Below are 22,700 nucleotides of genomic sequence, written 5' to 3' on the forward strand. Positions count from 1 at the left end.
AGACGCGTTAATGGAATTCAGAAGACGCGTAGAGTGGTAAATGTAGGCCTTTCCCGTTAAGGACAAGGGACTTCAGTGCCTCCCAGTACTGCCGGTGCCGCTGCCGCTACGGGCTAGGCTTCAAGGTCAAGGTCAAGGTGGGCGTGGCGGGGCAGGAATGGACCCCTCCTACCCTCCATATTTCGGCAGTAGTGTGCACTCACGAAGGGCGAAGGGCGAAGGGTGCAGGGTCGAAGTACACACACGGAGTACGTCAGGGGGTATTCATTCTTGTGCACTGCGTTGGTCTGAGGAACGCAAAGCAAGATGGCGGCCGCCGGGCTGCAACACGAATGGAATCCACCAAATCCGCCCTGGTATTACTGTCGGGAGTTGTTGGCCAATGGCAATGCCGTGGATCGCTACGCAAAACACAAGGCACTCCATAGTGTTTTGAGTGCCACAATTACTTATCCTATTCGACGAGTTGTCAATAAACTTCTGTCTTTCATAATACCATGTCACCTACGTGCTGGGCTGAGGCGGCTTGTTGTTCATATCCCGTATTATCCATTACAGTGGGTTTGAGCAACCAGGCAATAGATTGTTATTATACAAGTGCAGAAAACATGCTCAAAATAGGGGAGCGGGGATGCGCCAACTCTACAGTTAAGGCCTGGAGCACGCCTGCGGTATGTACTGACCATGCTCTAGGTTACTTGCGGTCCCGGTAGTGGCACGGAAACATTCCAAGATTTTGCATTGAATTGCACGACACACACCGACACCCCCACTTCGTACCGAAAATGAATCGGTGACGATTCAGGAAGAGGCCCCGGAGAGAATTGCGCTTTTCTTTCTCTCGTTCCCTGACCCTTTGCTAGCCTCTTGAAGAGTTGATTTTCCCCTTGGGAGTTTCTTCAGAGGTATATGCGGGGTTTCTTTCCAACCTTAGACTAACCTACCTCAAAGTCCAGACTGTGCCTTGAATCTAAATATTTCGAGCCCAGCTCTTTTGAACAAGACACTTTGGGCAGCAAAGATCGCAACACCACCGACCGCCACCATGTCATTCAACAGCAGAAAGTTCTCTATGAACCGCAACACGGGTGTACCCCGTGTTTCGCGTCGCTTCAGCATAGGTGATAACCCTGGTACCCAAGGTATGTTTTCTCTTCCTTTATACCTAGACTCCACCCTTTCCGTTTGCCTACGTTGCTTTTATCTGCATGGGATTTTTCCGAGACGCAAATGTACACAATATGCCTGAACAAACTCTATATCGTAGCACCCAATCCCCGTCAAACATCTTGGCAAAGAGGGTCATTGGGCGGCTCCTAAACAGGAACAACTACTACGACAGTTCTTGGCACACTAGATAGGACGTTCAATACACTTACTTACCCGTCCGCCTCATAGAGACAACCTCCAAGATTCATCGCCAGTTCCGCGCTGCTCATGAAGGTCACCTTCCTCACGCCGGTCTCGATGCCACCAGAGCCTCCACCGGTGTTGTCTGGTGCACGGAGCGCGCCAGCGAGTATGGCTTCCTCGAAGAGCCCGAGAAATGGGCAAACCTAGGTCAGGGTGCCCCTGAGGTCGAAGACGATATCGAGGGTTGCTTCCAGCGCCCCGCCACCATCGACGTGACAACGGCCGCTCGAGAGTATGGTCCTACCGCCGGCATCAAGCCTCTGCGGGAGGCCGTCGCTCACATGTACAACGAGATGCACCGTCAGGGCAAGGATTCCAAGTACACCTGGGAGAACGTTGCCATCGTTCCTGGTGGCCGTGCTGGTCTTATCCGTATTGCAGCCGTGTTGAACAATGCTTACGTCGGCTTCTTCATCCCTGACTACACAGCATACAATGAGATGCTGTCGCTGTTCAAGAACTTCGCAGCCATTCCCACTCCCCTGAGCGAGGAGGACGGTTACCACATCCACCCAGACATCATCGCACGAGAGATTGCCCGAGGAACCTCGGTCATTCTGACATCGAACCCCAGGAACCCAACTGGTCGTGTCGTGGCCAACCCTGAGCTCGCCGAGATCCAGGATCTATGCAGAGGTCGAGCTACATTCGTCAGCGACGAGTTCTACTCGGGATACAACTACACGAGCAATTGCGACGGCACCACCATCTCTGCTGCTGAGAACGTGGAAGACGTAGATGAGGACGACGTTCTGATTATCGACGGCCTGACCAAGCGCTTCCGCTTGCCTGGCTGGCGTATCGCATGGATTCTTGGACCCAAGGAGTTCATCAAGGCTATCGGTTCTTGTGGTTCCTATCTCGATGGTGGAGCCAACGCCCCTTTCCAAGAGGCTGCCATTCCCATGCTGGAACCCACACTCGTCCAGAAGGAGATGATTGCGCTGCAGAGACACTTCCGCGACAAGCGAGACTATGTCATCAAGCGTCTTCGCGACATGGGTTTCGTCATCAAGTACGTGCCAGATAGTACCTTCTATCTCTGGCTTAACCTCGAGGGTCTGCCTGGCCCCATTTCCGATGGCTTGAACTTTTTCCAGGCCTGCCTGGAAGAGAAGGTCATTGTGGTCCCGGGTATCTTCTTCGATCTTAACCCCTCGAGACGTAGGGATCTGTTCGACAGCCCCTGTCACCACTTCATCCGATTCTCGTACGGCCCTAGAATGGAGACCCTGGAGCTCGGCTGTGACGGTATCGAAAGAGTTGTCCAGAAGTACGTATCAGCATGCTCCCTTGCTTGGAATTAGGCCCGCTAACATTCCCAAAGGTACAGAAGAAGCCATTAAACAGGGCCACTACGACAAAGTAAGCCTATGGGCACGGTCTGCCATCGGGCATAGCCCTTAACGTAGGGAGTCATTTTTAAGAAACTCTTGATGTAGACAACGTGAATGCCTTGGATTGATTATTAGATACCATTTCCGCAGACAGGATAAACAAGCGGTACTTGAGACTTACAAATGTCATCCATCTTATCTCACATGGTATTGCGGAATCTCCACTTGGAGGATCCATCGAAATTCATTGTGACTTCCGAAAGTCATTGCTTGTGATATCAGTGAAAGCCAACTAGGAATCAATCGGCCATCGTAGAATCTTCCGTGCTGCCCATGTAAACGCCGCGTCTGAGGGATCACAGAAGTGTTTTGAAAACTAGTCGAGTATGAAGTGGAAGAAACAAAAACACCCCCGATAGATTCCAGAATGCAGAGACATCCTCCGGCGCGAAACGATGCAGGGAAGGTATACATGGTGATCACGTTTCAACCGAGGTACCCCGGCCCACCGGAGGAGATCGGGGGAGGAGGGGGCGGGACGCTCGTTGTTGTACCCCGTACTGGTAGGTAGGTATGCGTCAAAACTTGGGGCCGTCTGTACGTGTATGTCAATTGGGTCTCTTGTTGATCCTTGTGGCCTTTTTTCTTATTAAAAAAGGGGGGTTTTTTTTTTTTGCCTTCTTCTTGTAAGCTTCGTCATATTCATGCGTTGAGTATGCATGGCTCAGGAAATATATACTATTAGTAGACCAATTAAGAGAAAAAAATTGAAAAGTCTCCAACGTCTTTTATGTTCATCCACCGCGGCGCGAGCCCATGTCGTCGCTTACTTGGACTAGGGGGAAAGGAGGTTTGTGGGAGGCACTTTTTTTTTTTTTTTTTTTTTTTGCAAACGGCCTATGGTTCTACATCGACTACTTTTACAGTTTCGGGTTACATCTGTCCCAGAAAACTCGTGCTCGGTTACCAAGTCTCGAACACGCAACGGAACGTTTTGTCTCCCCATCCCCTCGTGTCGAATTTCCTGAGACCGCGGTTTACATAGCACACACGGAACACGTTGAATCATCCCCGTTATGCCTCCTATTCTCAGCGTGTATGGAGAAAGCATCGCCGAGGAACGGGTTTCTCTCTTCCTTTTCTTGCATGAGATAGGGTGATGTTGTACGATGATTTGTTTGAAGTTTGACGATATAATAAAGTGTGTATATTTATTCAACCAAGATTGACGCAACGTCCAGTGTACTAAATGATAAAAATATGTGGTTCCGTTGCCATCACGACGCGTTATCAGATATAAACATGTATAGTTCCTCGCAGCTACAGCGAGTGATCATGTGAAGAAACACGATATCAATGCACAGAAAAAAAACCCCACAGAATCAATATTCAGCATAGAATATATATGTCAAGCAACAGCTACTTATCTTAACCACAACACAACAACAACAATGGGTAGCAATGATGTGATGATGGATTAGCAAGACGTGTTTGATATTGAACATGATACTGCTCCGGCAGACTTAGCAACCCAGAACATTTTAATCAGCAATATTGGTCTGTGTCTGTATCGCTTGACAGTATGTCCCGGTATTTATACAGGTGTTTTCTTCCAAATAATTTCCAGACGCTGTACTTTTGCGCCAGGTAGTTTTTACAGTCCCCGAGCCCGCTCCGTGGGTATATTCAAGGAACTAAACACTACTGCGCCACCGTCCTCCGTCATATTCATCGTATCTCTTAGAGCCGTCCAAAGATCGCCATGATGATAATAATAATAATAATAATCAAGTCTGTGTACTTGGCAAGACACGTATGCTGTCTTCCGTTAGAGTGTCCCAAATTCTCTGCAGCAGGGAATGGCCAAACCAAGGTCATTGTCGTGCTGAGATATGCATGTGATTTGGCAAATATGAGGCAGCCACATGACTGAATACATCGATAAAGTGGGTTGGTCACCGTCGGTGAGATTCCTGCAGTGTGGATCTCCATTTTTCGAGTCGTCGTGTCATGACTGATGGCACAGTCCGGCGTCTGATCTATCTCCGGGTCGATTGAAACGACGGCGTGGATATAAAAACAGATAAGTCCCATAAACAATAGGATATATTGCCTCATCACCGAAAGTTGATAATTGCAAGCTGGCGAATATGGTTAGCATGGGCGGACACCTTGATATGCGAATGGTCTTGTACATACCCGACTGTTTACACCAAAGGCAAGTCTTTGGCCATTTGCATCCCAACAAAGGCAATGTTCATCTTCCTCATCGGCGTCCGAGTGTATTCGAGGACTCAGCCAGCCAGGATGGGGCACGCGTTCCCAACTGGCCCGCGGAATGCTATGATCGCCGACCTTCCAGATCAAAATCCTTTCGTGCGTTGCGCCGGCGATAAAAGCTCCATCAGGGGTAAAAGATAGGGCAACAATAGGATCACCCATAGTCATGGAGCATTTCGGTTTTCCGTCCGCAGACAAGGCGTTCCAGATAAAGATAGCGCCGTCCTCGCCTGCGGACGCAATGAGACGCTCGTCTCCTGATGGTGCGGCTGATAGTGGCTGCCACGCAAGTGCAGTGACCGGTCCGTCATGGGCCTTGATCTCGCGCCGCCTCCCAGACTCGTCCCAGACGTCGACAAAGCCTTTCTCTCCACAGGTAGCAGCGAGGGTTGCCCTCCAGTCAAAGTGAATCTGGGTCAACGTGTCGGTCTCGCGAGTTTCAAAGGTCCGGGTCTCCTCGATCTGGCCATTTGCGTGGTCACACCTCATGGACAATAAGAGCTGTCCGCCACAGAGCAGGAAGTCGTGCTCGGTTACCCATGCAACATCAAGATCGGCACTGTGATCTGGTATAACACATGACATGGAGCTGAATGCCTGTACCGGGTAGACCGTGATGAGGGCGTTGTTCCCTTCTGGCGCAACGGCCAGGAGGGATGTGTTTTGCGGGCTCCAGCGCAACTTGACCACAGGGGCCTCAGGGACCTCGAAATGCTGTATCAGACTGCCGTGGACACCCCAAACGCTGATTCTACCTTTCGTGTCCGAGTCGGTGGCGATGGCAATGGCTTTGCCATCCCAACTCCAAGCCAGAGCCGTCACGTTGGATTTGGGGTTGATGCCGTCCTCTTTTAGGCTGCGGAAGGGTGGGACGGTGCCATTCACGTGATTGGATGCAGGGTCCTGGCTGTGGTCGGCGGTTGTTGCACGCGAGATGGTCCAAACGCGGGCTAGCGCATCGGTTCCACCAGCGGCCAAGATGGTTGGGTCCTGCGGGTTCCACTGGCAATGCAGCAAAACAGGCGTGTTCTCTCCGTTGAATCGGGGTGCTGTGGTCAATGGAGAGGTGACCGAGGCATCGTCAGTGCCGAGGGGGATAAATATGGTCTCGGTAGCCAGTTCCTGGACCTTTTCGACCTGCGTGCCCTGCTCTGGGCCGTCAGTTCGCGGTGTTGGGGTTGGCGCCTGTTCACCTTCCAGGGGTGACGGGTAGGCGTGGTTGTCGCCGCCATTCTGGTTCTGGTGCTGGTGCTGCCCGTCAAGTTCCATGGGGTCCGTGGCTGCATCCACACCATTTTCGTAGCCATTGCTCAGACGGGGACGCTTGGCCGGGGAGCCGCCATTGACCAGCGCTTGTTGTTGCGGTCTGCTGTCAATTTGCCGTTTTCGTGAATTTTCAAATTCCTCAATCGTCTCGACCTCCCCTTCCGCATCTTCCTCTGGATCGTGCTCCTTTTCCTCCAGTGCTGGCCCGGGATGTGATGGGGGCGCGACTAACGGACCAAACACCCCTACCTGCGTTGCTTCGGCCACTGCCGCTGCCGCTGCATTTTCTGAAGGCACCTGCACGACATTGTCAGCGCTCCGCCGTTGGTTTAGATACGCGCAGCAGCTGTGTATTCATTGAACTTGTGCGGCTCATGTTCGCATTTTGCGATGCAAAGGATTTCCGCTTCCGTATCTCGCTAGCTGCAACGCGCGGGTAGATCAGAGATTGCCGAATACAAACTTACCTGCTGTTGCTGGTGGTGATGGTGGTGCTGATCCTGCTGTGTCTGAAATTCTCGCTCTAACGAGTTGTAAAGAAGTCCTTTGTTAAGGACATTGATGAGTGCATGGCTCTTGACATGACGCGCAAATTCCAATTGCCGATGTGGTTCTGTCTTGTGCCACTCTTTTTGGAATTTGACTGCTGTCTCTCGATAATCTGCAAACTCAGGTTAGTTCGGTTCACGGTAATCCACAGCATGTGCACCTGCACAGATCTACGCTGGACACTGCCGGAAGATGGCTGCTGCATTTGGGCTCACGTACTGCCTTCTAGGAGATATCTAAGTTGGACGTCAATAAATTTGTGTCTTGCGGTATGTGGGCATAACATGGGCGTTGTCAAGGCCATTGCAGCGTGCCCGGAGACAAGGTGAAAACGTACCTCCAAATTAGAAAATTGACTCGGTCAGAGTCGAGGTACTCCTTCATTGTGGCCTTCCGCGTCGGACCACGGCTCAGAATGACAGAATGAACACCAGAACTTGTCCGCTCAGAGGTCAGGGCCGCGCAAGAGCAGCTATGGGATAATGTTCGAGTGTTAGCGTCGTGATTGAGGATGTTGAAAACAGGAGGAATACATGAATGAGGGAGGAAAGTTTAAGGCCCGTGGACGTCGATCAAGGTGCTTGGCCGTGGTGACTCTGGAAAGAGTCTAGCGCAGCCCATTAAAAACGGTACATGGTCGCAGCAGACAGCAGAGTACCCGCGAGACGACACTCCACTCGCTGCACTTCATTAATGGGCATCTGGCATCCAGCATTGAAGACAATTCGACATGACTGGGGTCCGTCGAGTGAGGCGACGCCGCCCAGCACACTACCAACTGCTCGCCGCTCCTAGCAGCAGAGCTTCTTCGGCGCCGCGGCTTGTTTCGATCTAGAGATTTTTCAACTAAAAACCTTACAGCCCAGGCCGTCTCGACGAGAGAACAGGGAGAAGGATTCTGCGCTTCATCCGGAACATCCCAATCGTGTGTGTGTGCTGCTCGATGCTACCAACGGCGCGAACAATATCTGCGCACAATCTGTTCCTTGAGCCTCCGAATGTGCGTCTCTCTATGGGATGTTTCCCCGACCGATTTGAAGCTTCGGCACCTGGGTCTGGGCTAAGTGACACGATTGATCCTTCCAGGGTAACATTTGCAGACCACGTTCGCTAGCGGTACATTCTAGCTAGTGACTGCCATGTACCCCTTCCATCCACAGAACAAGCGTAACTTTGCGAATGGAGGTGCAGCGTCGTCATTTTCTTTTGTGAACTTGAAGGAATTGTTATTCTTATTGTTGTTGTTACATCGCATCGAGTCTTAGGCGATGCAGTCGAGTCTGAGCAGTCTTGATGTCTTGATGTCTGGAAATTATTCTACATAATGCGAAGCGTGACAACGAGGTATCCGCCTAGTCAAGATATTGCCGATGTGTCCCATGCATCCATAATCGGTTTCAGCATTGAGATTCTCACCTCCGGCGTGGTGCCTTATTTGGGGTGGGAGTTCGCTTCAGCCGTTGCCAGCATACATAGACCGCCAACATTGTGAACAAGGTAAAGGAACGCTGAGACGAATGACAGCCGACAGATATCGACTCATGTACAAGATTTCCCAACCGCTGCCCGTCTGCGACGACTCGGTTTGAGAGGAGGCGTGCACTAGTCTAGAGGGCTTCTTGTGGTCACTCCGTTACTCCGTGGACCGTGGGGTTCGTTTGAATTTTTGCTGGAACATTGAGCTGGTTGCTTGGGACTGGGCACAGATGATTGAGAAGTTCGTCAGGGCCCTTGCTCGCGGCCTGTCTAGCCTTGGCGGCATGTCTAGCAGCTAGCTCCACAAGAATCCGTCTGGGGTCCATCGGGCTCTTTAAACTTGTGCCACTTCGGCAAAGAGATTGGATCAAGCATAAAAGTAGGTAAGCCTGCCTACCTGCGCTTGTCCTGGGCTGCAGTTGAGTCCAGATCCAAGTTCTCAACCGCTGTTTACACATCGGGGATGGGCTCGGCGCTACACTAAATGCCTGGCCAATGTAGAACGTTATTGTGCGAATTGTTTCTCTAAAATAATTATTGCGGATCTGGCTTTGCTCTTTGCGATACCAGCTCGTTTAAATTGACCGTGGGAATATCGGTGTTGCATCGCTTGACAAGCAGGGTTGGGTCTCGGGTTCCAGAAGACACTTCTGCGCCAACATGGTGGGTGAAGGGGGCCTTGCCAGGCACGGAAGTTGTCCCGCACTTTTCCTTTTGACAAAAGAGAACATGCCAGCATGATCGGCGGACAGATTCGTAGCAGGTGATCGTACAACCTTGAGAGGGCTTAGCGCTTCACCCTCTTCCCAATGACGTTCTCGCTTGATTTGATCAATGAAGATGCCATATGGAATGATGTGTCTCCAGTTGCAGCTGTAACATAGTCGGGCCAGATTGAACTTTCAACCCCGAACAAGGAGCAAATTGACGATGAAGTTGCGTTGTGTTGCTATATAATACAGGAGACCGTACCTCAACTATTGATCGTGAGGTTGATGAGAATGCCTGTCAAGTGGCTGCGTGTGGCTGGTGCCAGTCCAGAATGCATCCAAGCTCTAATTTGCGCCTGACGCAGCCACATTTGCTACAACTCGGGGTTGGGTCCATTACCGCCCTTGACCTTGCATATGCGCGAACTGTCCAGTCTATTCTGCCATCAAAGGCTCCCGAATTCCTCCCAAGCTACGTAAGAGCATCTAATCCGTAGAGCTGAGCTCATCAGCCGCCAAGCACACGTCGTCATGCCTCCTCGAATAAACATCCCGCCAGTCACTCGAGTGTTACTCATAGTTCTACTATTGCAGTCTGTTCTGAGCGCAGCTGTACGCTATCGACAATGGTCCGCCAACTCGGAGATTGTGGTGGAATGGCTCACGCTGGTTCCCCAACTGTCGCTCTTCTACCCTTGGGTCTTTGTGACGACGACGTTAGTCGAGAACAACATATTTACACTAGGACTTGCTGGCTTGACCATCTTTCAAGGCGGCCGGTACCTCGAAAGAGCATGGTCCTCCAGGGAATTCGCAAAATTCCTCTTGGTGGTATCCTTGATACCCAATGCGCTGAGCTTCTTGTTCCTGATTATCATGTTTACTTTGACGAGGAATGAGCGATGGACGTACGTTGTCCTCTAATACACTCTGTGTGGTCTTCGGATTTATTGATCTTGTTCCTAATTTTGCGCTTTTCTTGACAGGTTAACGACAATCTCCGGTACCGTTCCCTTACAAATCTCCTTTCTGGTTGCCTTTAGCCAGTTGGTACCAGCTCATACCGTCACCTTGTTCCGAGGCATCTTGTCCATGCGCGTGCCTAGATTTCCTCTGGTACATCTTGGAGTGGTGACGGTGCTCTGGTTGACCCCGATATTCACCATAGCACATCTACTTCTTGCTATATTCGGACTCTTGACGAGCTGGACATATCTGCGCTTCTTCAAGGCCGTGTTTCCGGATCTCGACTCTTCGCAGCCGACTGCCCTGCGAGGCGATGCTAGCGAGACGTTTGCATTCGCCAGATTCTTCCCTGGGCCTATGCGACCGCCTGTGGAAGTTGTTTCGGACCAGATCTTCAATGCACTGGTAGCTATCAAGGTCTGCACGCCGTTCTCACAGGCAGATATCTCTGCTACGCAAGCAAACAACTTTTCATCAAGAGGAGGATCAGGTGGTGTTCGGGCAGAAGCTGAGAGGCGTAGGGCGCTCGCACTGAAGGCATTGGACCAGAGGTTGCATGCGGCAACCAGTACTCCGCGGAGTCATTCACAACCACCAAGTCATACGGCTGGACCCACGGTGTCAACCCAACCTCTGGCTAGCACTCAGACTGCCATGACCTCAGAACCAGCGGCTATGCTTGGAGAAACAAATTACGTCCCAGATCAAGATCATCACGAGAAAGATGGAGCTTGAATATTGTGTCTGGCAAACACTTTTGTCTTGTACCATATTATCAGCATTTGAGCAAGGAGTACAGTTAGAGGTACACTTCTTTCCTATGTTCGCCAACGAGGGACGTTTATTAGCGATTCAAATGTCTTTAGCGCAGGAAGTTCAGGACCAGGGCGGAATGTTGAATGGTTTCGCGAGGCTATATTGGTAGGGAACACGAGGCGATTATGATTTAAACCACTTCGTCTTTGGGTCAGCAGGTTTGGACGATAAACTCTGTATAGAAGAATTCTCGATGACTGAATGACAATCTCAAGTGTCAATTGGGCTGGCTTTGTGGTGTCATTATGGTGTTTAACGCATTCTCAACAAGTATAAAAGTCTAGATTAGCGGAGTAAATTGTTGTTGCGGTCTATTGCTAGCGAAACGTGCTATGGGTGAAGAAAGAGTATGGACTGTATCCAATTGGATCGTCAAGGACAAATCGCTGGTAAGATACAGCATGAAGACAAACTTGGGGCACATTGTTAGTGGCCTTGGGAAATCACCTTTGTTGGCCTCATGTTTATTTGGATCGCTTGCCTGAACGCTGTCGCCGCTCGTCGATAAGGTATGGGCCCCCTTTGACAATATTTCCAAGTGAGACATGGCGGCACTACAAGGCCTCTTCATTCCGCTTTCACTTTCCTCGATGAAGCACGTGCAGCGATATGTCATGATGTGGTGACTAAGTTCATACAGACAGGAGGAAAGCGAGGACTCGCATGTGAGTTGCCGCAGTTGGTCTGGAAAGTAACATGCCCATTTGAACCTCGTTGAGAGTAGATTGGTTGTTCAGCTTGTTCTGAGTCACTCACCAGACTTTGACATGAACACTGCTGGAGGGCCGATTAGCACACGGCACATGTTGAGTCGATGCGAAACACTGGCGCCTCCCGAACGTTAATATATCCAAGAGGCTGGAAAGGCTTATATGCATGCCCGCAGTAGCAGCGCACGAGGTAAGTAGGCAAATTTGCCCGGCGGTAATTATATCTCTGTATCTGCTGTGGCTTGCATGTTAACAACCTTCCTCCCCCAACAAGGCGGCAGACAGTTTTTTGTCATTGTTATCCCTCACATATTCCGGTCATACCGCATGGGAGCACGACAGGAATGGCTGCATACATTAACAGCTACGCACAAGTGTAACACTCATAGCTTGAAACGAATGGCACGGAAGAAAGCAAGCGCTGTCAGCGTCATTGTCCCATGGCAAATCATACCCCTGATTTCTATAAAAGCCCGACGTTTGTGGCCCATTGTCACTAATCCCTACCCCATGGAGTGGTGTCTCGGCCTGATCGATGATAGGTGCCCCAACCACCATCTCGGGAAGCGGGCCACAAGTAAAAATCTGGAGGGAGGGGGGGTGTATGGCTGTTTTTATAATACCCACGCCCTCTATTCCCCAATGCACTCTCTTATCATGTCTGTTATTGGTCTGGTCCTAAGTATGTAGCAATTCGCTCTCCATTTCCCAGAAAGACAACACGATCCGATCTACAAGACCCCTGCGCGTTGGTATTTTCTCTACTATGGTACATGTCCAGCGCTTGTGATGAAAAATGTCATCCACCCCGACGCCTCACGCACTTGCACCACACACATGGCTACGCTGCAGGCCTGCCTAAAATAAGATGGCTTGTTTCAACCACTGTTCCCTCGTTTGTTTAGCGAAGACAAGGTGCGATTGCCGTATGCAATTGTATGCAGAGTACTATTGGTGTATCTATCTACCTGCCCAGGCAGATCACTTCGGCAAAAATCGTTCTCTTGGCGAGAAACTATAGGTTTGTCTGTATATACGGCCAGGCATGAGGACTTCTTTGCTGTACTTCTTTTTAATCATGGCTATAACAGAATTCCTGATGTCATGGTTGGCATATTCTGTAGCCTCTCGCCGTCTTCTTGTCTCGTGTGGCGGGTATCCACTCCTCCTCCCCCAAGTCGTGCCAAGAACAGTTCGGTAGAGCAACTGATTCGTGAGATCAGCCCTCTGGCGGAAATAGGGGATGGCCAGCTCATCTGACACGGGATCGCATCTGGGTCACTAATGCGCGCGCCTTGTGGCCCTTGTGGCCCTTGTGGCTTGCCCTGAAGAAAGACATCGCCATCCTCCCCCTGGGTTTGCACGGTCGTTCGGGCCCGCATAGTAACTCGGTTTATTTCGAAGGTCTCACCGTGTTTCTCATTTTCTCTTCACCGGGGATAAAACACGCATAATGATCTCAACGGCCCCAGCCGGGTTGCAGAAGACCTCGGGTCACATGAATCGAGGCCTTGGGAGCTAACAGGGGGGCCCCCCCACTGACTGCCCGCAGGGAAAGCAAAGCAATGATGCAGGTAGGACAATAAATAACAGTGGCAGGGTTTCTGTGTCTATCAATCTTGGGTGGCAGTGGGTGTGTGGGATCTCTCAATCTAAAGGGCTTGTATGGTGGTGTGGAGAGCTTATTAGAGCTAAACGCTGCCGAACCCTCATTTTATGACTTGTCCGAAAATGTGTTGGTTTGATGGTTCCATCTAGCGATGCACCAACGGTCTGTAATATGCGCGCAGTGCAGCACAGAAAAGAAAGAAACCCAAAAACCTTTTTTATTATTTTTTGTATAGTCGGCGTCTTTCTGTAGGACGTGTGGGTGGTGTCACGCCCTTGGCCTTGGGGTTTCCCAACTCGTCCTTATGGGCCGAAGATGGCACACGGTAAAGGGCTCCATACTTTCTCCAGAACTTCCTCGCTGGCACGCATAGCGTAAAACGCAGACCACCAACTACGTGCATAACCGAACTAGTTTATGTGGTTGTTTACCATTCTTCCCACCCCTTGTCTAGTGGGCTTCCTTACTGTTGAGGGACCCCCCCCGCCCCTGTGAGGAAGCGACTTGACTTTGCGGGAATGCTTCCGTCAAATGCCCCAAGCTACCTACCGATGCCTGTCGGGGCTTGTTGAGTGGGATGTGTGAGCTAACCGCTGATGCATACATTTATCGACTCATGGATGGGTAGCATTCGAAACTTCAAACCCTAGGTCGAGTACTGTATGTTTTTAAAAGCTGCGACAATCCAGATGGTGGGATGCCAATCTATTTTAGTACGAGTGACGCCGTGGCCCGAGAGGCTGCTTATTGTTCGGCCTCCCGGACCTGGCCTTTGCATTACATAAGAGGGTACCGCTATACAATTCGTGGGAATTCGAGGCTTGCTTTCGCTTCAAGGTGGCTGAGAGACCGTTGCCTGACTACTAAGACTCCTTCACCAATATGACGAGTCATTGTATTGCTCTATCGGCTGAAAAAGGTCAACATCGGCATATTATAGATCCTTATGAATGTTGACAAGAATGGTTAAGTTCTGTGGCTATCCATAGCCACACCCCAGTACAGATCTGACAGAGACATTTTGCAGAGCGTTTCCTTCCGCGTCTCAAGTACCATGACGATGCTCTGCCTCATGCCAGCCCCAAGTGGCTTGCGGGATCTAGCCAGCACGTGGTAGTACGCCATAATTTGGACTAGCAATGAAGCAATTTAGTGCTACAAAAGGCATAATGCACTTTGCCTGAAAATTGGTTTTTGGAATTTTATTTAAAGTTTGTGAAAATAGTACAGTCGCTGTGCAGCGCACAAAAACATAACCTAGATCGTTTGTCGCATGAAGCAATGTCGAGGGTTGTGAAGGTGAGATCATTCAAATTGAGGTCGAGCTTCATATAATAATATTGAATCGTGTAGTTAAGCAAACAGGCTGTTGTAAAAGAAGACCAGTCGTGGATGCATATACATCGAAGGTCTCGTTGATGGAAATCTAAAGATATTTCACCGAGTACTCAACGTCGAAACATGGGTTCTGAGTTCGAGGCGACCACGAACGTAGCAATGTTGGACTGATGTTTCAATCAGAGCTATGGGACGCCCTAAAGCCGAACGAAAGATCCCCAGCGCTTCGTTGCGTGAGATGTTCCTCACTAGCCACGGGAGGATCTACAGGATGCAAAGAACGACCCGGCAAGCGCGGCTCATCTGATACGACAGGTCCACAAGGCACCACAGCCATTTCGCGAGAGCAATGGTTGTGCGCACTGCGCAAATTGCCCAGAAAAGGTGGACGATCCAGCAGGCAAATATGCACGTTTACGCCGAGCCCCCAATGCTATGTGCTCAACACTAACCTAAGCTTGCATTCACCACTTGCGTAGCAGTGCTCTGTCGCCCTGCTTTTGAATAGTTAAGGTCATGTTCCGGGTTGCCCACGGCTAATGCTCATGCCAATTATGTGCTCGCATGTGAGGCTAGATTCCAATGTGGCAGTGGTCTTGCGCGCCAAGATGCACGCTACGATCCTGTCAGCACGATACCAGAAGTGCCAAAACACTTTACGGTCAAGTTTTGACAATGACAATGCTGCCGTGGTTATGTTCTCTGCAGGAACCAGTGCCCCATGAGATCCAGTAATAAAATAAAGCCCACAAGTCATGCCAGATGGCGGATATATGAAGGTTTCAAAGTGCAGCGTACACCTTAATCAATTGCGACCTCGCCTAATTGAGAAGGCTGGGGGGTGGATGTAACTGCATTTGGTAATGGGTGGTCAGTGTACGAGTAAATCGGTCGGCCTCATGGCGTTGTTGATTAGGACAAATGCTCCGAGCAAGATAAGCGTGCCTCAATTTAAATGGCGTCGGCTTGGCTAGGGCCCCTGGACTTGTCGATGGACGCGGGCTAGGCTGACGGATACCGTAGACAGTGTGTCATGCTTGAGCAGGGAGTGGCTCGCAGGGCTCCCCGGAGGCTTACCAAACAAACGATGGTTCTGGGGTGAGGACCGGAACTTCCTTACCTCACGTTGCCGCCGCTGTGGGTTGCCACAAGCCGCGACCAAATTCGGAGTATGTCTCGGGAGGTTGACAGAAGTAGTCAGAAGTACCCTCGACTCCATCTTCCAGTTTCACACGGACCAGTCTTTTCTCTGCTTGCCGTTATTTGTGTTTCTTGGTAACACGGTAACGTAACCAGAATCTCGAATCGATGCAGTTCAAGTGGTATATATCTTGAGGCACTGAAGTCAACCGTTCTGGCGCCAGCTTGGCGATAAACCTTAGAGGAGCCGAAAGCTTCCAAGGAATGGGTTGGTCTGGTCCAATTTATGGCAATACGAGTGGATTTGGCCAGCCGTTGGTATCAAATATGAATTTCTCGTTCTCTTGATTGTAAGCTGCAACTCTAACCTGGACGACAGGTGGTGGGATGTAATGATTTCGTGGATATGCGCCTCGTCCTATTATGCTGTGTATCGTGGTTCCGGGAGTGATGGCATGGGGGCAACGTTGGGGTTGCTTGTCTGATCTTGTGCATGGCAAACAAAGATGCTTCAGAAAAGGTGACAATTCGACCTCTTCCGCTGTATTCGCCTTGAGGAAGCAGATGGATCAATTCGGTGACAATCATTCGGTCAAGAGCACCGAGTGTTTGCCGACACCTGCGACTCTCCTACTGCTGGTGTTGCTGCCGCAGGTGATGGAAGGATGTGACAAGCCATTGGGTCCTGGTCCCCAAGGCCCCAGTAATATTACAAGGCCTGATCCTATCCAATTGATTGCATCTGGGAATCTGCCATCTTATGTGGGTTTGTACTATGTAGGGGCATGGTCCAGCCCCGCATACCCACTCGAAGCGGCGCCTTAGCGCATCTAGCGAAATACTTTGCCGCTACGAGCAGCTACTTTCAGGAGGTTCTGTGGTGGATACTGCAACCTACTTATGCACAAGTACGTCCTCGCCAAGGCCCAGCTTGTTCTCTCTTGTCGTGGGCCGTGGGTAAGGGTAGATGAGAGAGGAGAATTCAATTCTGTCCTCCGAATTCCCTCGTCGAACCCGTTCGTCCCTCCCTCTCACTATCTCCTCCTTTCCCACGCATCGTACTCCAATTCGAGGTGAAGGCCAGATTTGCTCTCAACTTTGGTTGTCATCCAAAACATATTGCGACGACCTTACAATTTCCCGTCGTCCCTTTGGGTTTTGAGATACATACTCTTTTTCGCCACAAGTCTATTTCACCGTCACGTCACAGCTGGTCGCTTTTTCGTCGCGACTTTGCTTGGGCTTATTCCCGTTGCGATATATCGGGTTCTGTAAGGCATCAAACTATACTGCCAAGATTCCGCGCAACATTGCGACCTTCTTTTCTCAATCTTTATTCTTGGACTACTACTTGTTCGTATTTTGCGACGTCAAGCCTGCGCTTGGTACACCAACATAGTAGCCGCGTCGTGCACTGCGCCAAGGCTCGACAAGTGGCTTCATTGAGTATACCGTCGCAACACTAGATGTTGTAGAGCTTCCCCGTGTACAAGTTTTGTAGTAGATTAAGCAGGCGAAAATGGCCAACCACCATCCCTCACCTCAAATGCCTATGCAATTGCAACATGGTCCTCAGGGACCGCCGCATCCTGGCGCGATGCCTTACCCACAACAGGCCGCCGCCCCATCGCGTCAGATCAATTCTGTCAACGAGCTTCTATGGATGCAAATTGGTATGTTCTTAGTATTCGCGAGCTTGCTCTTTTTGTAGAATTGTGCTAAATTGCCCCTTTAGGTAGCTTTTCGGAGCTCTTGGGCAGCCTCGACGACGCGATGAATGCATACGAACATGCTCTCCGGGCGAACCCACAATCGATTCCAGCCATGAATGCGATCAGCCTAATTCTTCGTACTCGAGAGGAATTTCACAAAGCGGTCGAGTTTCTCCAAGCCATCCTCAAAATTGACGAACGGAATGGTGAAGTTTGGGGAAGCCTTGGTACGTTAAACCGCCCGCTAGGTAAATCTCTAAAGTCCTGTTCACTAATTGCCGCGCTTAGGTCATTGCTATTTGATGATGGATGATTTGCAACAAGCATATGCTGCATACCAATCAGCGCTGGTGAACCTCCAAAATCCCAAAGAGCCCAAGCTATGGTACGGCATTGGTATCTTGTATGATCGCTACGGGTCACTGGAGCATGCCGAGGAGGCTTTCTCGCAAGTTATGCAAATGCAGCCAGACTTTGAGAAGGCCAATGAGATCTATTTCAGACTCGGCATAATATACAAGCAGCAAGCCAAGTATGGTCAAAGTCTTGAGGTTAGTTAAACTCGCCTGCGAATTTGGTCGCGCTCAGGCTAACACGAACAGTGCTTCAACTACATTGTCACATCTCCGCCCCCGCCTTTGACGGAGGAGGACATCTGGTTTCAGATTGGCCACGTTCACGAACAACAGAAAGACGTAAGTAGCCCCGACGTTTCTTTTGCGTTCCACGGGTGATGCTGACATATTCTTCCAGTATGACAGTGCCAAAGCTGCCTACAGCAGAGTCCTGGAGAGAGATCCCAACCATGCAAAGGTATTGCAGCAATTGGGTTGGCTCCACCACCAACAAAGCAGCAGCTTCTCAAGCCAAGAGCGAGCAATCGAATACCTGGAGAAATCAGTCGGCGCCGATAACAACGATGCGCAGAGCTGGTATCTACTTGGCCGGTGCTACATGTCGCAGCAGAAGTACCCTAAGGCATATGAAGCGTACCAGCAAGCTGTGTACCGCGATGGCCGCAACCCAACTTTCTGGTGCTCGATCGGTGTACTGTACTATCAAATCAATCAGTACAGGGATGCGCTCGACGCATACTCTCGTGCCATCAGACTGAACCCCTACATCAGTGAGGTTTGGTATGACTTGGGCACTCTTTATGAGAGTTGCAACAACCAGATCAGCGATGCTCTGGATGCTTACCAAAGAGCCGCGGAACTCGACCCTCAAAACCCACATATCAAGGCCCGGCTGCAGCTTCTGCGCCAGGGTCAATCGAGCGGTCATCTTCCTTCGGGCCCTGCACCAGTGCCAACTGATGTACACCCACAGAGTTACGGCGCTCAGGGACCTCAAGCACCTCAATGGACGGGGGCATCTGCTACGCCTCAGCAACAACAGCCCGGCCGACCTCCTGTTGGTCCTGGTGGCCCAAACGGATGGGGCAGCATTAGGGATGTCAACCCACCTCAGCCTCCCAACCCATATGACCAAAGAGAACCATTCAGAGGTCCTGCCCCTCCTATGCCTCGGCAGCCCAGTCCCCGCCAAGAGCCTCAGCAGATGAGACCTTACGGTGATGCAAGCCGTCAAGGCCCGCCTCCGGGTCCCGCTCCCATCCGTAGAGGCCCTTCGCCTGGACCACCTCACTACGGTCCTCCTCCAGGCCAGAGCCAGCCACCACCGCCATCATCCCAGGGACCACCTGCTCGGGTCAGCAACCCCAACTACACTCCTGCTCCTACCGCAGGCATGTCTCAAGCCAATGGACCGCCCAACGGACCTCCAAATGGTGCCGCTCCTCCACCTCACCTTATGCCTTATCGAGGAGGATCACCTCGTTCTGAGTCGCGCCCTCCCATGCATGACAACCGCATGCCTTCCCCCAAGTCGGCATATCCCCAGTATCAGCCGCCACCCCATGCCCGTCACCAGGAGGGCGGACCTAGCAGCATGGACAACAACGTCCCACCGCCTCTCAAGGGTCCAATGGGTCCCGACGGCCCCATGCACCGCGGAGATGATCGCCCACCTTCAGTGGGACCTAAGCGCATGCGGGAATGGGAGGATGAGCCAGCAATCAAGAAGCCTGCATCTGACGAAAACCGTGCTCTCATCCATGACATGCGCCATCGCCGGCCTTCAACGCCACTCCGCGGCGGTCCTGAGCCATATCGCCGGACATCTCCAGAGCAGCATCGTTTCGAAGAGCAGCGGCGATTGGACGAGCAACGCCGCGCTGAAGATCAGCGCCATGCCGAGGAAATACGACGTGCGGAAGAGCAGCGCCGCGCCAACGAAAGCTATCACCCCTCTGAGGCTGCCCACCACCAGCCTTCGCACCCAATGCCTCCAGCTCACTTGCCACCAATGCAGCAAGGCCCTCAGCCTATGCAAGGCATCGTGCATAACGGACCGTCGCATTCAAACGGCACCAGTCCCGCTCAACCGCCCAAGGAGTATCAGCAAGACGACCGTTCGAGAATCGAGCTTCCTCCCCCTCCTACGCCTACACCGCAGCAACCGAACGAGCCTGAGAGAGCCGCTCGCAAAATGGATGTTGATGAAGATTACGACGACAGCGGAGAAGAGGAAAAGAAAGTGGTTGTCGGCGGTCCTAGCTCTGGGCCAGCGTCTGCCTCGGGGGAGCTGAAGACCTCCACACCAGCCAATGCAGGAGTAAATGGATTGATGGGACCTGCCCCTAAGACCGAGGGAGCAGTGTAGGGGAATACAAGCCGCAATAATGAGTGGCACGAGATATGCTTAACGGTACCGAGCTTCGTGGAGGAGCACAGTTGTCGATTACACTTACTTCATACCCAAATTTTCTCTGTCAGTTCATAGTTTCAGATGTACATGATGACCACCACTGGTTTACAAAATGGACCCAAGTAATATTACATGGCCGTTGGCGCCGTCTACCATAAGATAGTCCTGATTGAAGCATGCGATATGGATCGAGAAAATGTACATTGTATGTTTGGGTATGCAACTAGTATCCTTCTAGTTAACAAACGTGACTCTTGAAAGGCGTGCATCGTCTCAATAGTTTGTTTTCTCAACAGTATTTATTAAACAAATAAAAAGATATATACATTTGCACCTTGACTTGCTTGGGGTGGGTATTCACTGAAATATTCTCCATGTAGTACTAGAGAGAGCTTTGTGTTGTGTCACGTGTGTGGTGTCAGAGGAGGCGTGGGTCATTTTTGGTCGGTCTGCTCGAGCGATGACTCTGCAGTGACGGCAACAGCAGCGATGGTCCAAGCGTCAAGGGTTGTGGCTCGCTCTTGCCCGGCTAATCTTGGGCAGGTCACCTAGACCCGCAGTTTTAGAGCCCGCACCAAAATTTACGTCCCCTCTCCACTCGGAATTTTTCAGACCTTGACTTTTGCGAAGTTCGTCTCAAAGGAATATTCCTCTCAACCAACATCTTGTCAACAGGATTGATACTAACCCATAGGATCAATCACGATGTCGCACAGAAAGTTCGAGGCTCCCCGCCACGGCTCCCTGGCTTTCTTGCCCAGGAAGCGTGCCGCCCGTCACAGAGGCAAGGTCAAGTCGTAAGTCCAAGCAATCGACATGTTGAGATTTTATCGTCAACGACGAGCATCAATTGGGTGTCATGTTCGGGGCGCAGTTGAGGATGGAGAATCACAGGCGCCTCGCTGGATGCTTAACGTCACTTTCGGCATCGCCAATACAACATATTCTGTTCTCGATGTGGACACTGGCTAATTTTTTCATGCGTCGTATAGCTTCCCCAAGGACAACCCCAAGAAGCCCGTCCATTTGACGGCCGCCATGGGTTACAAGGCTGGCATGACCACCATCGTCCGCGACCTCGACCGTCCCGGTGCCAAGTCACACAAGAAGGAGGTTGTTGAGGCCGTCACAATTATTGATACCCCTCCGGTACGAACAGCGCAGCCCGCTTGGCTTTGTGCCTATGGCTAACATCCATTATAGATGATCGCTGTTGGTCTGGTTGGTTACATCGAGACTCCCCGTGGTCTCCGATCCCTTACCACCATCTGGGCTGAGCACTTGTCCGACGAGCTCAAGCGTCGCTTCTACAAGAACTGGTACAAGTCCAAGAAGAAGGCTTTCACCAAGTACGCCAAGAAGCACTCCGAGAACAAGGGCAACTCCATTGCCCGTGAGCTCGAGCGCATGAAGAAGTACTGCACCGTCGTCCGTGTCCTCGCCCACACCCAGATCCGCAAGACTCCTCTCAAGCAGAAGAAGGCCCACCTCATGGAGATCCAGGTCAACGGTGGCTCCGTTGCCGACAAGGTTGAGTTCGGCCACGGCCTCTTCGAGAAGCCCATCGAGATCAGCAGCATCTTCGAGCAGGACGAGATGATCGATGTCATCGCCGTCACCAAGGGTCACGGTTACAGTGGTGTCACCGCCCGTTGGGGTACCAAGAAGCTCCCACGTAAGACCCACAAGGGTCTCCGTAAGGTTGCTTGTATCGGTGCATGGCATCCTTCCCACGTCCAGTGGACTGTTGCCCGCGCTGGTCAAATGGGTTATCACCACCGTACCTCGGTCAACCACAAGGTTTACCGTGTCGGCAAGGCTGATGACGAGTCCAACGCTTCCACTGAGCAGGACGTCACCAAGAAGACCATCACTCCGTATGTACCCCCGTAGCCTTGAAGCCGAAACCTGATCGCTAACAATTTCCCTTGTAGTCTGGGTGGCTTTGTCAGATATGGTGAGGTCGCCAACGACTTCGTCATGGTCAAGGGTTCCATTCCTGGTACCAAGAAGCGTGTCATGACTCTCCGCAAGTCCATGTTCGTGCACACCTCAAGAAAGGCTCTGGAGAAGGTCGAGCTCAAGTGGATCGACACCTCGTCCGAGTTCGGACACGGTGCTTTCCAGACCCCGGCGGAGAAGAAGCAGTACCAGGGTACTCTCAAGAAGGATCTGGTTCAGAGCTCGTAAAGTGCATCTGTGCTTGCATTTCCTTAATCCTTGACGTGTCACTTGCATCGGAGTTCCTGGGGTTCCTTCACGGCTACTGCAAAAAGGGTGCGGTGGTCTGAAAATTGGTATTTGAGATATCTAACGCAGCTAATGAGAAAAGCCGCATGATGAACAAAGAACCTTGAGATTCCCCAAACATGTATAATTTGTCCAAAAGTGTGAAAAGTAATCCTTGCGAATTCTGATCTGGCACGAATTCGATCTCGCAGCCGAATTAGACGTTTGATTCAGAAAATGTGACATTAAACGTGTGTCCTCGGCCGTCCTCCCGCCTCATGGATAAGTGCATGCGCCAGCGCCAGTGCCAAATTGCAGCAAGCTGCTTCGGGCACAAAGTTGCGTCATAATAGTTGACAGGCAGCCCACTTTCGAGCTCT

General features: G+C 51.2%; 5 protein-coding genes across 5 annotated transcripts; 4 read left to right on the forward strand and 1 right to left on the reverse strand.

The window, feature by feature from the left end:
* Window positions 1-1,045: 1,045 nt before the first annotated feature.
* On the forward strand, window positions 1,046-2,720 carry BKA67DRAFT_531588 (pyridoxal phosphate-dependent transferase; the record flags this gene model as incomplete). Its single annotated transcript, XM_046099401.1, has 2 exons — window positions 1,046-1,142; window positions 1,399-2,720. 2 exons carry the CDS (start codon window positions 1,046-1,048, stop codon window positions 2,718-2,720), a joined length of 1,419 nt encoding a protein of 472 aa, XP_045960544.1.
* A 2,147-nt stretch (window positions 2,721-4,867) lies between these two features.
* Window positions 4,868-7,229, reverse strand: BKA67DRAFT_531589 (WD40-repeat-containing domain protein; the record flags this gene model as incomplete). Its single annotated transcript, XM_046099402.1, has 5 exons — window positions 4,868-4,891; window positions 4,950-6,593; window positions 6,764-6,957; window positions 7,065-7,081; window positions 7,183-7,229. The coding sequence occupies 5 exons, from the start codon at window positions 7,227-7,229 to the stop codon at window positions 4,868-4,870; spliced, it is 1,926 nt and encodes a 641-aa protein (XP_045960545.1).
* Window positions 7,230-9,265: 2,036 nt separating this feature from the next.
* On the forward strand, window positions 9,266-11,126 carry BKA67DRAFT_551569 (eukaryotic integral membrane protein-domain-containing protein). The gene is made up of 2 exons (XM_046101754.1): window positions 9,266-9,939; window positions 10,018-11,126. The coding sequence occupies exons 1-2, from the start codon at window positions 9,563-9,565 to the stop codon at window positions 10,730-10,732; spliced, it is 1,092 nt and encodes a 363-aa protein (XP_045960546.1). The 5' UTR covers window positions 9,266-9,562; the 3' UTR covers window positions 10,733-11,126.
* A 6,003-nt stretch (window positions 11,127-17,129) lies between these two features.
* BKA67DRAFT_531591 (uncharacterized protein) lies at window positions 17,130-20,046 on the forward strand (the record flags this gene model as incomplete). The annotated part of the gene is made up of 5 exons (XM_046099403.1): window positions 17,130-17,283; window positions 17,346-17,549; window positions 17,611-17,873; window positions 17,925-18,017; window positions 18,076-20,046. The coding sequence occupies 5 exons, from the start codon at window positions 17,130-17,132 to the stop codon at window positions 20,044-20,046; spliced, it is 2,685 nt and encodes an 894-aa protein (XP_045960547.1).
* A 750-nt stretch (window positions 20,047-20,796) lies between these two features.
* On the forward strand, window positions 20,797-22,281 carry BKA67DRAFT_590441 (ribosomal protein L3-domain-containing protein; the record flags this gene model as incomplete). The annotated part of the gene is made up of 4 exons (XM_046104590.1): window positions 20,797-20,888; window positions 21,084-21,240; window positions 21,295-21,968; window positions 22,026-22,281. The coding sequence occupies 4 exons, from the start codon at window positions 20,797-20,799 to the stop codon at window positions 22,279-22,281; spliced, it is 1,179 nt and encodes a 392-aa protein (XP_045960548.1).
* Between the last annotated feature and the right edge of the window lie 419 nt (window positions 22,282-22,700).

Source organism: Truncatella angustata, assembly GCF_020726525.1.
Source record: "Truncatella angustata strain MPI-SDFR-AT-0073 chromosome Unknown BKA67scaffold_2, whole genome shotgun sequence".
NCBI lineage: Eukaryota > Fungi > Ascomycota > Sordariomycetes > Amphisphaeriales > Sporocadaceae > Truncatella > Truncatella angustata.